The sequence below is a fragment of the Giraffa tippelskirchi genome, chromosome 2, assembly GCF_054371585.1.
Source record: "Giraffa tippelskirchi isolate mGirTip1 chromosome 2, T2T-mGirTip1v1.2.pri, whole genome shotgun sequence".
Lineage (NCBI taxonomy): Eukaryota > Metazoa > Chordata > Mammalia > Artiodactyla > Giraffidae > Giraffa > Giraffa tippelskirchi.
In genome coordinates, this window is record NC_137276.1 from 162,475,510 (window position 1) to 162,490,531 (window position 15,022).

The following is a 15,022-nucleotide window of genomic DNA, read 5'->3' on the forward strand; positions in this document are numbered from 1 at the left end:
GACTCCATGTTCAGCCCAACCTTGGGTCTCCATGCTGAGATTGGTCTGATGACGAGCAGTCTTTGGTTAAAGCAGCTGCCAAACCCAGCTGCACTTGCCCCCTAAGCCGGTAAGCCCCCCTGCACCAGCATGCACACTGTACCTTGATGAGATGTTATGGAAAGGGGGATGCTGTAGTTTGGTTCTGACACATACAAAAATAAATCTCTTTAATAAGCCCACAAGTCTCCCAAAGGCCATTGTCATTTATGTACACACAAAAGATGACAGTATCAGAAGTGAAAGCAGAGTCTGGAGATGCTATTATTAGGTTTTTTATTTGGAGAACTAGGGCATCCATAGGGAAAGTAGAAAACCCAGAGCCTGTCTACCCAAGATTGTTTTCTTATGGATGACAGTAACCAGGGCCAACGGTGAACTGTAAGGTGGTCAGGATGATCCTTGCCTGTAATTGGAGGGAAGGTGTGTGGCTAGAACTTTACAGCCTTTACTGTTTGTTTCACTATGGAAAATATACAAGTAAATACAGATGAAGATTAAAAAGCATCTTAATCCTACTACCCAGAAAGGTTCTCTTTTTGTACTTCAGTTCCAACCATACCTACAGGCTTACGCTCCACTCACAAGGCAAATTAAACAGCACAGTTATTTTTGCACTGCATTGATCATTTGTTGTTATTTAGTCGCTAAGTCGTGTCCAACTCTTTTGTGATCCCTTGGGACTGTGGCCCGTCAGGTTCCTCTGTCCATGGGATTTCCCAGGCAAGAATACTGGGGTGGGCTGCCTTGCTTATAACAGGATCCCAGTCATGAACAAGCCTTCCAGGATTTGTCAAAAAGTTGCTCGTGGAAAAACTCAGGAGCACATGATGGCTTTGTTGTTCTGGCTGGGTTTCCTGTTGTTATTTTGCTGTTCACCATGGAGTTGTAAGGTCCAGGTTATTCAAGACAGAGAAGGGGGAAGCCCCTGTGTAGGTAATCGCAAAGGTAAACAAGATTTTTTTTGGCTTGTGCCCATTTGGATCAGTTTATTGCTTTTTCCTTGCAATGATAAAGTCCACTCAAGCTATAGAAACATTTTAACTACTGAAACTACTGCAGGAAAAATACTTTGCTATTGTGAGTCTAAAATGCTCTACTGTTTCATTCACTTTTCCCCATTAAAATAATTGTTTTTTAATGTGTTTGAAACATGATTTTTTTAGGCATTGAACTAATGAAACAGAGAACAGGCTCTGTCTCAATATATTTACATACCATATATGTAATTTAAAAAATAATATTAGGATCATCAATACATATAATTTTACATTTTGCATTCTTAATAGCACATTATAAACATTTTTCAAGGCATTATTTTTCAAAAAACAATTTGTAATGCCTAAAGTATTCCATTATACAGCTATAACACACATTACTTATCCACTCTGGTATTCAGCATTTTGTTACTGCCAATTTTTTTCTATTATAAAAAAGGTTGTGATAAACAATGACTCTGTCCACATCTCTTGTTATTTTCTTACAATAAATTTTAGAATCTGAATTACCTTCATGAATCTTAGTGTGTGTGATCACACACATAATACAATGCTTGGCACACAGCAGGCATTCAATATTCGGTGGCTATAACTAGGAAGTCAAGTACATAACAGAACAGTCCTGTTCTGTCAGAGCCGAGAGTTAGGAGAGACAAGTGCACCATTTCATCAGGGGACGACGTAACCGGACACTTAGGGGTAAGCAGATGAGAACTGATGGGGGGCAGTTTTGGTCCCAGAAGCAGACGGGCCTGCCAATACCTAGAATGAAATGATTCTGTTTTGAGTCCAATACAACCTTCTTCAGACGTTCTCCCCCTTAGGCCCTAGAGACTCACTGTAAGCACACTTAGATAGTCATGTGGAGAGGGAGACTCTGAATGACATTGATCGCACTCTTGATTCAGGTCCTTCAGGAAACTGATCAGAGAGCAAACAGCATAAATCATTGTGTTCTCAAAGATTATTTATTAGCTATTCTCACTCATGGTAGAAAAAAAAATAAAGATAGTAAATGAAACTGATATAAGATGAAAAGCCAACATTTCTTCCCCAAGGACTTCAGCTGTATTGTACAGAATGGACCACTATGGGCTTCATGTTTACAGCTCACTTATAGGAGAACTCAGAAAGCAGAAATCAAAAAATGACAGCCTAATTTTCTTCTAAGGTATGGAGTCTCACCTGGTGCAATAAAGTCATGAGGATGATTCTTCTGAATAAAAGGTTAGAATGCTTGTAAGTCTAAGAGTGACATCCCTGCCAAGTCGCAAGGTTATATTCAGGTACCGCTGGGCTGGCTCCTCTTTGGAATGAGTCTTCCCAATCCAGACAATCCTGTCCTTGGGGCTGGCCAATCACTGTTCCTTGATGGCAGATTTGATCTCTGAGCGGAGTCTGGTCAGCTGGAGCTGGCTTGGATGATTAAGGGATAATGAGGTTCTGTGATGCAGTTGGGAGATGAACACTGTGAAGGCTCAAATAATGAGACCAGGTTTCTTATGTGGCCACAGTTGGTGGTGATCTTTACACCTGCGCCAGGAGCATTGTGAGATTAACCACACAGCCTCCCAAGCGCGTGTGCAGAAGGCTAGCATTCCTTTGGATGCTTGAACTCTGGTTGGTTGGTAAAACCCTGGCTCATGCATTTAGAGCTCACTAGGAGCTACAGCAGTACTGTTTGTTCTGTCTCACTTGTCGATTTAAAGTAAATTTATATTTGGTCTATGAAAGCCCAGTTCTTAAAGGATTTCCAGCCTTTGGGGGCTGAAGGCAAGGGGCACCGTTTTGTTTTCTTCCTTCTTTTCAAACGCTTGCTTCCTAGCCCACCGGAAGAGGTCTGTGTGTGTGTTCTTCACAACATCTGGCTCCTGGAGGCAAAAGGTCCAGAGCACCAGTGGGGTGCAGGCCAGGTATCCCGGGGCAGCCTCAGACAGCACCCCTGGGTGGGAGAGCCACAGCACCTGATCACAAGGACATCCTGCAGTGTCTCTCTAGGAGTCCACATGCTGTCCCGGGCCTGCCCGAGAGGCGCCCAGATTCTGAGCCCGAGGGCACGGCAGGCGGGGCGGGGCCTAGGCCTCTGGTATCGGAGTGTTGCAGTTCCCGTGGTAGATCTTGACGTGGCCCTCGCACTGGAAGTAGGCGTCGAAGACGTCGCTGTAGCCGTGATCCCTCCACCAGGTGCAAAGCTGCCGGTTCCAGGTACAGTCCAGCACGTGGAAGAGCTCGGGGTGCTCCATGCCAATCATGGTGAAGAAGTCCTGGTCCCCGAGGTGACCACGGAAGTGGTACTTGTCGGCCAGCTGCTGCACCTGCGCCGGCTCCAGCAGGCGGTCGTACAGCGGAGACTGGCGCATGGCCTCCAGGTTGAGCAGCATCACCCCGCTGTTGAAGCCTGGGAGCCCCTCGGGGGGAGGGCTCCCCACCCGCGTCTTGGGGTTATCATGGCGGAACTGCCAGAATGTGTGCCTAAGGAGGGGGAAGAGAACAGATTTAGCCTGATGCGTGGGTGGGAAACAGTCTGCGAGCTCATTTCCCTGGGTCTTCACAACCACCCCAGAGGGAGGGTCCCCTGTCACTGCAGTTTTACAGCCACCAGACCTGAGACAGTCTGAGGTTCAGAATCTGCCTCACACCCCCAGCAGGAGGCAGAGCCAGGCCAAGTCTCCCGAGTCCCAGCCTCAGAGTTCTTCCCACCACCCTGTGATGACATCATTGTCTCCATCCATTACATCTGTATAGACATAGGGAGCACCAGGCACTGCACCCTAGAGACAGGTGCTCTCAGAGACAATACCTCACCTCATACTGCACAGAGAGGTCAGGGATTTCCCCAAAGTCATACAACCAGCAAGCAGCACAAGCAGGAACTCAACCCAGGCCTCCTGCTCCAGTGTCCACTTTTGAGGACAGCAACAATCGAGGTGGAATCTTCCACCCCTGTTTTTGTCTGTGATTGTGAAAATGAGAGAAGAGAGAGAACTGGAGGAGCAATTCTGAATGGTGATCGGGTATAGACAGCATTAAACACAGGCTGAATCAAAATCACTTTTTGCTTTAGAACAAACCTCTTTATTAAGACCCCACACCTAGTAATTCTGAAACAGCTCAGGGCACTTGCATGAGCCAGAGTGAAAGCAGCTGTGGGACAGCCAGGTGGTGGTTGTTTAGTCGCTCATTTGTGTCCAACTGTGATGCCATGGACTGTAGCCCACCAGGCTCCTCTGTCCATGGCATTTTCCCCAGGCAAGAATACTGGAGTGGGTAGCCATTTCCTCCTCCAGGGGATCTTCACAACTCAGGGATCAAACCCACATCTCCTGCATTGCTGGTGGATTCTTTACCACTGAGCCACCTGGGAAGCCCAGGACAGCCAGGTAGAATTATGGCAATTTTAGAGAGCAGCATGGCTCAATCTCAGTCTCTCTCTAGGCAGGTTTAGAAATCCAGTCTAGATATACAGCTCATGGGATATTAGAACCAAGGGGCCAAATGCTTCCATCTGGAGAAGGGAAGTCAGACCCAGAAACCTCTCTGTGGGTGATGGGGTGAGAGCACTACCCACTCTGTTCTCCAGCCTCTTTGATATCAAGTTCCAGCATGGGGTGGGGACAGGAAGGACCAGAGAGCCCCAGGCTCCACACCTACAGAGATTTAGGCATAGCAGCCAGACCTGCAACCTGGAGGAAGGAGGAGAGACGGAAGGTCCTCTGTCGTGGGCAAGAGCAGGAGTGGACCTTGCTGTGTTTTACCAGCTTTGCCTCTTCCCTAGAGTCTGTAGGGTGGGGAACACATCAGGGCAAAGCCACCCTCTGGCCTCCCTTTTAGCAGCTCCCCCAACCAACCACAGGGAGGAACTGGGCGGTGAAGTGGACAGTGCAGTGGAAAGAAAACCAGAGGCCTGGCCTCGGGTGGGCCTCCCTGATCCATTTTCCAGTTCAACACAATTCTCCAAGTCTGGGAATAGAGAAAGCTTCCTTGAGTTCTCACATATCAAAAGGGGCCTAGACTTTGCTCCTGGCCAGGGCAAAGCATTCTGTTTGGACGTTCTTACAAGGGGAATACACAAGTTCATTGTCTGAATTTCACCGTAGTTGAACTGAGTGGAACAGAGCTCTGGCGCCTACTTGGTGATAACAACCTCGGCAAAAATAAGCTTCCAAAGCAAACAGAGATGCTAGATCTTTCTAGCCACTAAAGCCTGCAGTGATGGGATCATAGCGAGGTTAGAATGCAGTTTGACAACTGTCAGTTCATTTTACCATATTTCCTCCAAACAGTTAATTTCAGGAACCCTCTAATCAGGAGAGGATTTGGGTTTGTTTTGCTATTCTAGCTGGAAATGTTATTACCCCATTCTCAGTAACTGGTAGAGCAAGAAGACAAAGGATGTGGAAGATCTGAACAAAGCTGTCAAGCAACTTGACCTAGTTGACATTTGTGGAACTCTCTACCCAGCAACAGCAGAACACACATTCTTTTCTCCTGCAAATGGAATATTCACCAAAACAGACCATATGATGGATGACAAAACAAGTCTCAATACACTGAAAAAGGTTAAAAGTCATATAAAGAATGTTCCCTAACCAAAATGAAATTGCACTTGAAATAAAAAAACTAGAGAAAATTTCTAAATATTTGGAAGTTAAGCAGCACACCTTTAAACAATCCATTGGTCAAAGAAGAAATCGTAAGGAAAATCAAAGTATTGTAAATTGAATGAATAGTCATGTACCTTTTCATTTTCAAAAGCAGGGTGACCAGCTGTCCATGTCCTGAGAAACCCTGAGTCCTAGTCTCAGGCAAACCAGGATGTTTGGTCATCCATTGAAACATTTGGGTTCCAAATATAAGTTATATGTCACCTTGGGTATAGGGCTTTTCTCTCCCTCCATCTTTTTTAAGGGGAGGGTTGTTATCTTGCCAAGATGTAAGAGTTAACCCCCAGAGAGGAGAGACCTGGAGGAAGGGAGAAGGTGGTAGTGGAGAGGCAGAGCCAGTGCTTGTGGAGCCCCTGACACCTCATACCCCATCAAGCTCACCAGTCCCCCTGTCCTTCCCCCACAGTTCTGTCCACCCCTCCCAGAGGACAGGGCAGGGGAACGTGGCTCGGGCTGGTGGTGTGAGCATGAGGGTCGCCTCTGTGACCACCATCACCTCTGCTTCCTCAGCACCCGGCACGGTCCTGGCTTTGCTGTACCAGGACTGAGGGAAAGGTCAGTGCAGCTCAGGCTCCGTGGCCTTCAACATCACCTGACACCAGGGGCAGGGGAACAAAGTCAGGACACAAAGTTGTTGCTGCCAAGAAAAAAATCTGGATTCACTGCTGCCAGGTCTATTTTGGGGGAGAGTGAGGAGCAGGGACCCACGAGAGGGTGCTTGGATGTTTTAAAAAGTTTCAGGAGGGTTTTGACTCTTGAGCAAGCTGGGAAGCAGAGGGACCAGCAGTAGCCCCGGGACACCCTTAGCAACCTCAGCAGGGAAGCTCCCCCAATTCTTCGTGTCTATACCAGAGTAACCTAGCACCGAACCTGCTGGCTCAGCAGGGTGGGGCCAGAGGTGGAAAGATGGACAGAATGTTCTTCCAGACAGAGACCATAACCCCAGTGGCTCTTTGGGAACATGCCGCCTAGCACTGCTGCTTAATCAAGACAAAGAAGCACTTCCTAACAAAGAGCCAGAAAGAACCAGGTCTGGGACATCAGAGCATTGTGATATGTAAGAAGCAAGGGAGGGACAGGAAATTGAAAATACAAGCCACCCAGGGATTGGGAAGCAGAAACACAGCCTGAAAATGAACCAGTGGCCCTCTAAGTAGAAAATTATTGCCCTTGTTTAAAGCATTCCTACTACCCCAAGATGAACCCAGAAAAGCAGAGCAGCTGCTTAGGGCAATGATGGAGTTCTCTGGCCTCTATGGCAGCTGGTTCTTGTGGAGGAACTGCCCCAGCCTGGGGGTGGAGAGTGATCCAGGGACGTGGAGGGATGAGCACTCACAGAAAGGGTCTGAGCCTACCACAGGACCGGCCTGACAGGGTGGGGTCCCCAGTTCCTCACCTGCCGCAGTATGCTGGGGCTGCAGAGCCCTCTGACAATTCTCTACCTCGCTCCTCTCCCAGGAGTACAGGCATGTCATGCCTGCACATAAAAAAAGGGGAGCAGAGGCCCTTGGTTGTCAGCGCAGGGCCCGGACTTGGATCCTCTCGTCTCCAAAGTCCCTTTTCATCCATGCTTTGGATTCTACCATGGCCTGATATTCCAAGGAGCAGCACATGGACTGCAATCTTATTTCTCAATTTGGCTGGCACACCCCAAGGCCACAGGTGCTGGGGACCAGGCCGTCAGGTGATGTAGCTGCTGCTGGTGCTTCACTGACTGGTGGGGGGGTACTTGGAGAGCCCCCCAGACCCTTGCCTTCCTCACAGGCCCTGGGCTGACCATATATATTCACAGGGCACTGCCAGTGGCACATGCTGAGGTTGCAGGAAAACCTCAGTATGAATGAAGGGATGGGTTCCAAAAGCTTCCAGAAGTTTCTTAGGATAACCATCATGCCCACACCCAGCTGTGTTGCACTGCCTAATTGTTGCATTTGGGCCTGTGCGGAGGCTTGTCCCCATCCCCATGGTCACCTGGAAACCCACAGGGGAGGAGATATAAGGTTTCTTCCCCTTTAGAAATAATCCTAACTGTAAAATGAGCCCTGGGGCAGTTGGTCCATTGTAAATGGCAAGTCCTTCCAGAAGTCAAAGGGGCTTGCTGGGAAAGCACAAATGAACCTTCAAGCACATTCTTCCAGTTTATGGGAGATGTATTTTCTAAATTTTTATATCAAATACATCCTAATAATCCTAAAAAGGACTATTAAAAGCTAGTGGACTAATTGCAGTGAGGAAAACTCATCTTCATGGGAAGGAGTATTTGAAGTAACTTTGAGCCATCTCCTCCCTCAGGTCTTTCCCCTGATAATCACTGCTGAGGTCACTCCAAAAAGTCTGTCAACCAGAGACCCTGGCCTAAGAACCTGAAGCTCACATTCTCCAGAAAAGAACCCAGTTGCCAATGAATCATCCCTTTCTCCTCCTCCCACCACTCCAAATCACAGTTCCTTCTGCCTTCCTGTTTCTTCATGATTGTTGTCTCCTGGGTTGGCCTTTCTCACCTCCTAAGGCTCAGTTTTCTACTTTAACTTCCAAAAGGGGAGAAGCAAAGATGGGGACACACACAGGGCCCAGAGAGTCTGCACAATATCCCTCTTCCCACCCCCCCCAACCCCGAAGGTTCTAGAAGCCTGTGCTGACAGGCTGAGCTCAGGTCATAGGTTCTCAGGCCAAGAAGTCTCCATTGTTGGTTGGGGATTCACAAGGATGCCCCCACTCACAGCACATCTCACCATAGCTCACCCACCTGCATCCCACCCCCCTACCCCCCACAGCCAAGCGTCCCTTGAGCTGAGGGCAAAGTCTCTAAGGAGCACAGGAGGCCGGCCTCCACTTGGAGAAGCTCGCCACCTAATCAGCAAAGGCTGGGTCAGGAAACTCGATCATAACTCCCTCATGCCTGTGCTTGTGTCCCAGGTCAGTCAGCTCTTGCTTGACTTGGAAGGGACCCTATTTTCCAGTCCTCCGAGAGGAAAGACCCATGCTCAGGAGCAGCCCAGTGTTTCACCCAGCCCCAGTCCTGCAAGGTGACAGGGAACAGTTCTGGGGCATGCAGGGCTGACCTCAGAGTGGTGGCAATGCCACTCAGTCCTGCCTTGAGCTGAGGTTCTGCGGGACAGGCACTCACCCTTCATTCTCTAGGAGAACCACCACCTTGTGGGATCAAATTGGAGAGGGCATGGACTGCGTGGAGCTGTGGGCCCCGTGAAGCTTTAAACTGCCTGTCTCCCCAGGGTGTTTCTTACTGCCAGGAGTCAGAGATGACCTTGTTAGGATCTCCTGCTAGCAAGGCCTGAAACAGGTAGGTCTCTAACCCTGCTGGTCAGAGTGTAAGAAATGTCCCCAAAGCCATACAGGTTGTCAGTGGTAGGACTGACAGGGGCCCTGTATCAGCACTGATCTGTTAGCAGAGAGATGTCCTGAAATCCGCTTTGCCATGTCTCCAAGTCCTCCATGAGACAGGCAGGAACACCAGAGAGTGCACTGAACTAAGAAGATCCAATCAGTAATCAGATATTTAACAGAGCACCTATTAGATCCAACCGTTACAGAGGCAAGTGGAACATCCCTGCCCTCAGGAAACAGGCAGTGCCATGGGCTTCTCAGGGCCTTGGATGGTTCAGCAATAATGTGGGGATGGGGATGAGATGCCCCTTGGGGCAATCCTGGACTCCAGGAGCAAACACATGCCGGACCCTGACCAGCGCCAGGCCCCTAAGGAGTGGCCCTGGCTGTCACTGTGGTTGCGCCTCCGAGATGGCAGATGCCCTCCCTGCCCAGGTTCTTGGTGTGCCCCAGGGACCAGCCCTTGTCCACCTGGCCAGGTGTCTGCAGGTCTCTCTCTTGACATGGCTTCCTGCTCTAGGGCATCTGGTATGACTGTCTCAGCCCCAAAGCAGCACCACCTATGACCTGCCCACCTCTGTGGGACTCTTAACACCTGGCAGAACACTGGAATCATGAGGTGTGAACACCTATGCTACAGGATGGCCCTCCAAATGCCCATGGTCCTCCTTTGCTTGGGAGCCATCTGGGGGGCTGTCAGTGGGCCTGAGACACCCCTGACACACCATCACTAGGGGCCCTAGGCCCCTTCTCCGTGCCCTCAGGAGGAGTGGATGCGCCTCTCTAAAGCAGATACAGTAAAGCAGATACAGACACAGTAAAGATACAGGCTTCCTCCCACACCTGCTGCCCTGGAGCTGTGAGCAGGTGGGTGGGGCTGGGGATTCACTGTCACTCAGATTTAACAAATGGCTCTGGAAAACCGATGTGCCAACTGGCTGGGCCCTGGAGGGCTGCATGGGGAGGAACTGGGGCAGAGACAGTGGGGGAAGAGATGCTGGAGGGTTCAGCCAGGCAGACAGACCTCTGAAGGCCTCAGGCCTAGGCTTCTACAGGGATGGCGGAGCCACCAACAGCAAAGCTGGCAGACAGAATTCTGGAGAGTTCTGACATTTAGGGAACGGAGGAAGAGAAGCAAGAAAACATGTAGGACCTTGAAGTAGCTCAGTCACCTGTCCACAACACAATGGCCTGAGAAGCCAGTACCAACTCAGTCTGGGGCCCTCTATCTGCTATGAGAACCCCAAGGAGCCACAGCCACCTCCAGCTAGACCAGCAGGCCCACCGCGCACACTTCAACCCCTCGTCCCCCAGCCCCTGTGACCCAGGGGCTCAGAATGTCCCTGGCCTGCCCCCTCACCCCATCCAATTCAGTGGGCCTCCAGGCCTTCTCTCCCGAAGTGTTGCCCTCCAGACCCTCTTACTGATAACTGCCCATTCTCTGCCTCCATTCGAACATACACTGATCAGGACAGAATGACACCCCAGAAAGTACTAAGTATCTCAACCCCTCCATCCCCAAATAGAGACCGACCCTGCTGCTGCTTGCCCAGACCCCAGGGAAGCACACTGTCTCCCCTAACACACCCTTCCAGAGCTGAACTCCCACCACCCACTGCAGCCACACCGTCAGTCTAGCAGCCTCCTCACCTCCTTGCTCATCACCTCTGCCCACATCCACACCCTCTTCTTCTCTGCTCCATCCCTAGAGCACCCTCAGTAGTTTCAATGGCCTCACCTTGGCCACAGGGTTCTTCAAGCCCCTCTTGAGCTATCCACTTGGTGCCCTCTTCTGTGCACCTTGCCACCAGAAGGCACCCTGCTCCAGATTTAATGTGATTCTTATCAAATTACTCATGACTTTTTATTTTTTAGAACTAGAGCAAATAATCCTAAAATTTATATGGAAACATAAAAGACTGAGAATTGCCAAAGCAATCCTAAGGAAAAAGAACAAAGCAGTAGGCATAATCCTTCTAGATTTCAGACAATACTACAAAGATACAGTAATCAAAACAGCATGGTATTGGCACAAAAATATGGATCAATGGAACAGAACAGAGAGCCCAGAAATAAACCCCTATATCTGTGGTCAATTAATCTTTGACAAAGTAGGCAAAAATATACAATGAAAGAAAGACAATGTCTTCAACAAGTATTGTTGGGAAAACTGGAGAGTCGTATGTAAATCAGTGAAGTTACAACACACCTTCACACCATAAACAAAAGTAAACTCAAAATGGTTTAAAGATTTAAGACATGACACCAAAAAACTCCTAGAAGAGAACATAAGCAGAACATTATCTGACATACCAGTGTTTCACAGGTCCCAAGGCAATAGAAATAAAAGCAAACAAATGGGACCTAATCAAACTTACAAGCTTTTGTGCAGCAAAGGAAACCATAAACAAAACAAAAAGACACCAATGGACTGGGAGAAAATATTTGCAAACTACACAACCAATAAGGGCTTAATTTCTAAAATATACAAACAGATCATACAACTCAACAACAAAAAATAAACAGCATGATTGAAAAAGGGGCAGCAAACCAAATAGACATTTCCCAAAGAAGACATACAGATAGTCAATAGGTACATGAAAAGATGCTCAACATTGCTAATTATTAGAAAAATGAAAATCAAAACAACAATAAGGTATCATCTCATACCACTCAGAATGGCCATCACTAAAAACTCTATATAATAAATGCTAGAGAGGGTGTGGAGAAAAGGGAACCCTCCTACACCATTGGTGGGAATGTGAATGGTGCAGCTGCTATGGAAAACAGTAAGGAGGTTCATACTAAAAATAGAGTTGTCATATGATCCAGCAATCCCATTCCTGGGCATATATCCAGACAAAACTATAATTCAAAAAGATACACACAACCCTGTGTTCATAGTAGCACTATTCACAATAGCCAAAACATGGAAACAACCTAAATGTTCATCGACGGATGAATGGATAAAGATGTGGTACACATATACAATGGAATAATACTCAGCCATAAAAAAGAATGAAATAATACCATTTGCTGCAACATGAATGAACCTAGAAATTATCATACTAAGTCAGAAAGAGAAGGACAAATACCATGATATCACTGATATGTACAATCTAAAACATGACACAAATGAACTTATCTATGAAAATAGAAACAAACTCACAGACTTGTGGTTGCCAAGGGGGAAGAGGGAGGGGGAGAGATGGATTGGGAGTTTGGGATTAGCAGATGCAAACTATTATATGTAGAAATGCATAAACAACGAGGTCCTATTATAACTGAATCATTTTGCTGTACAGCAGAAATTAACACATTATTGGGACTTCCCTGGCAGTCCAGTGGTTAAGACTCTACGCTCCTAATGCAGGGAGTGCCAGTTTGATCCCTGGTTGGGGAACTAAGACCCTACATGCTGCATAGTGCAGCCAAAAATTTTTTGAAAAAATTTAAGAAAAGAAGGCACTCTCCACCAGGGCCAGGGAGCTGAGATACTTCGCCTCTGACCACCTGTCCTGCCCTCACCCCCATTCTCACCACCATGGAAGCTGCCCATCGGCCCCTTGGGAACCTCTGGGACCAACTCTCCCTGTTTTCTAGGTTATCAGTCTCTCCTGGCTCCCCTAGTTCCCCACCCAGTCTAAAGTGCCTCCCCTTAGCACCTCACCTGGAACATGACAGTGTTAAGTTTCAAATGAATGGGTGGATGAATGGATTATAGAATGAACAAACAAGGGAATAAGAGACTGTAAAATCAGATGGCTGAAATTTAAAAGAGGTGGATGTTGATGAAGTTGGTGGAACAATTCAGAAAGGCAGTTCAGGGAGAGAGCACCCTGAGCCCTCTGAGCTGGGGCCACAGGGGTGTTCTGTGTGGGGAGCCAAGTCCCTCTCAGTGTGAGGACAGAGAAAGCAAGGGAAAAAAGTTGGTCTCATGTGCTCAGGAATCCACACCTGTAATGAGATGCGGGTATGACAAAGGTAAGCCTTGAAGACCCCCAGACGGTAAAATGACTCAGTGGTACCCACTGTGCTGTGGACAGTGCCCTTCCCAATACTGACCCCAGAAGAGCCCCTGGCCTCCAAGTAGTGGGGCTTGTACATCACTGCTAGGGAGCAACTCCAATCTGGTGTGAGCCCTGGAACCAACCAGGTGACTGCTGGCCTGCACCCAGCAGGTTGGGCTGGTCATGACCCTCATTCGGGGGCCTCAGCTCAGCTCCACAATTCTGCGCTTTCCCAGAAGTCCGATGAGGGAGGGACTTTCATCAGGGTGAAGACTAAGCCAGAGAGAGTCACCTTCAAAAGTGGCTCACTGCTCCCGAGAGCCCCGCGGCACTAGGGCACATGGGAGAGAAGTGCCCAGGATGCCGGGAAAACACATGCTGGGTGTTTTCCGGGACACTGAGCAGAACCTATGGAGGCATGGGTGGTAAGGCTGATGGGGAGGGACATGGGTGGAATTTAACCTTGTGTCTGAATTAAGCTCAGTCTAGCCCAGTACCCTTCACACCCTGGCATGGCTGACAGGGGTTCAAAGGCCACTGAGCTCCAGGAAAATGTGTTACTTCTCAAGCTCAGAAGCAATCTGTGAGCCCTCCACTTCATCTGGGCTGACCACTGCCTGCGCCTGCCCCTGCTTGCCTTCCTGCACACTGTGGCACGGGTCTCGGTCAAGGGTAGAACAAGTGATCGGCATATTGACACAAACATGGGGATATCCCACCTGTCAGGCACAGAGCAAGGTACTGGGGGAGGAGGGGGCCGGGGGACAGCGATGGGCCAGACACAGGCCCCACTCCTCGGGTACCTTTCATGGCCAACAGCACTTCTCAGATGTCACTGTGCCGGGGGCTCACCTGGGATCTGTTTAAAATGCAGATCCTCATTCAGAAGTTGCATTTCTGACAAGCTCCCAGATGATGCTGATGCTGAGGATTGTACTCAAAAGAAAGAGGGTATTTTAAATAATTTTAAAAGAAATGAAAACCACATAAACAGCAGTGATATTATTTTATCCTGAAAATGGCCATGAAATAGGTGGCATGGCCACTTGCAAATTTTATGCTAATATTTGCTGAGCTTTCTCACTTTGTCAGGGTCTTGGAGGGACCACTGGGGAGATGCTTCCTGGAAGCAGGGTGCTGAAGATGCCAGGAGGGAGGGCCCAGGTGTGCCAGCTTCCTTCCCCAGGGGTCAGAAGTCAATCTGGGATGGAGGGGGAGGCAGGTATGTATCAGTTGTCCACTGACTAGAAAAATGTTCCAGTGCATGATGGGGTTAAGAATGCAGGTTCTGGGGCTTCCCTGGTGGTTTAATGGTAAAGGATCTGCCTGCCAATGTAGGAGATGTGGGTTCAGTCACTGGTCCTGGAAGATCCCACATGCTGCTAAGCAATAAGCCCATGCACCACAACTACTGAGCCCGTGCTATAGAATCCAAGTGCTGCAACTACTGAAGCCCTTGAGTCGAGAGCCAGTGCTCTGCAACAAGAGAAGCCCCGAGAGAATCCACCGCAATCAGAGGCCCACACATCACAACTAGAGAGTAGCCCCTGCTCTCCACAACTAGAGAAAAGCCCACACAGCAAATAAAACCCAGTACAGCCAAAAAGAAATAAATAAAATTATAAAAAACAAAAAATTTCCAAAATATACAAGCAGGTCATATAACTCAATACCAGAAAAACAAACAACCCAATCAAAAAGTGGGCAACAGACCTAAACAGATATTTCTCCAAAGAAGACATAGAGATGGCTAATAAACACATGAAAAGATGTTCAACATTGCTCATTATTAGAGAAATGCAAGTCAAAACTACAATAAGATACCACCTCACACTGGTCACAATGGTCATCATCAAAAATTCCACAAACAACAAATGCTAGTGAGGGTGTAAGAAAAGGGAACCCTCTTGCACTGCTGGTGGGAATGTAAATTGATATAGCCACTATGGAAGACAGTATGGAGATT

General features: G+C 48.3%; 1 protein-coding gene across 6 annotated transcripts in view; it reads right to left on the reverse strand.

Annotated features, from left to right (window-relative positions):
- Window positions 1–298: 298 nt before the first annotated feature.
- XXYLT1 (xyloside xylosyltransferase 1) overlaps window positions 299–15,022 on the reverse strand; it is a 174,840-nt gene continuing 160,116 nt past the window's right edge. For 3 of the 6 annotated variants that reach the window (XM_081571451.1, XM_081571450.1, XM_081571452.1), the window contains one exon: window positions 299–3,509. In XM_081571451.1, the coding sequence (XP_081427577.1) occupies window positions 3,113–3,509 (397 nt within the window). In that variant the 3' untranslated portion in view covers window positions 299–3,112. The remainder of the gene's footprint in view (window positions 3,510–15,022) is intronic. The other 3 variants (XR_014077248.1, XR_014077250.1, XR_014077249.1) reach the window with 2 other exon arrangements.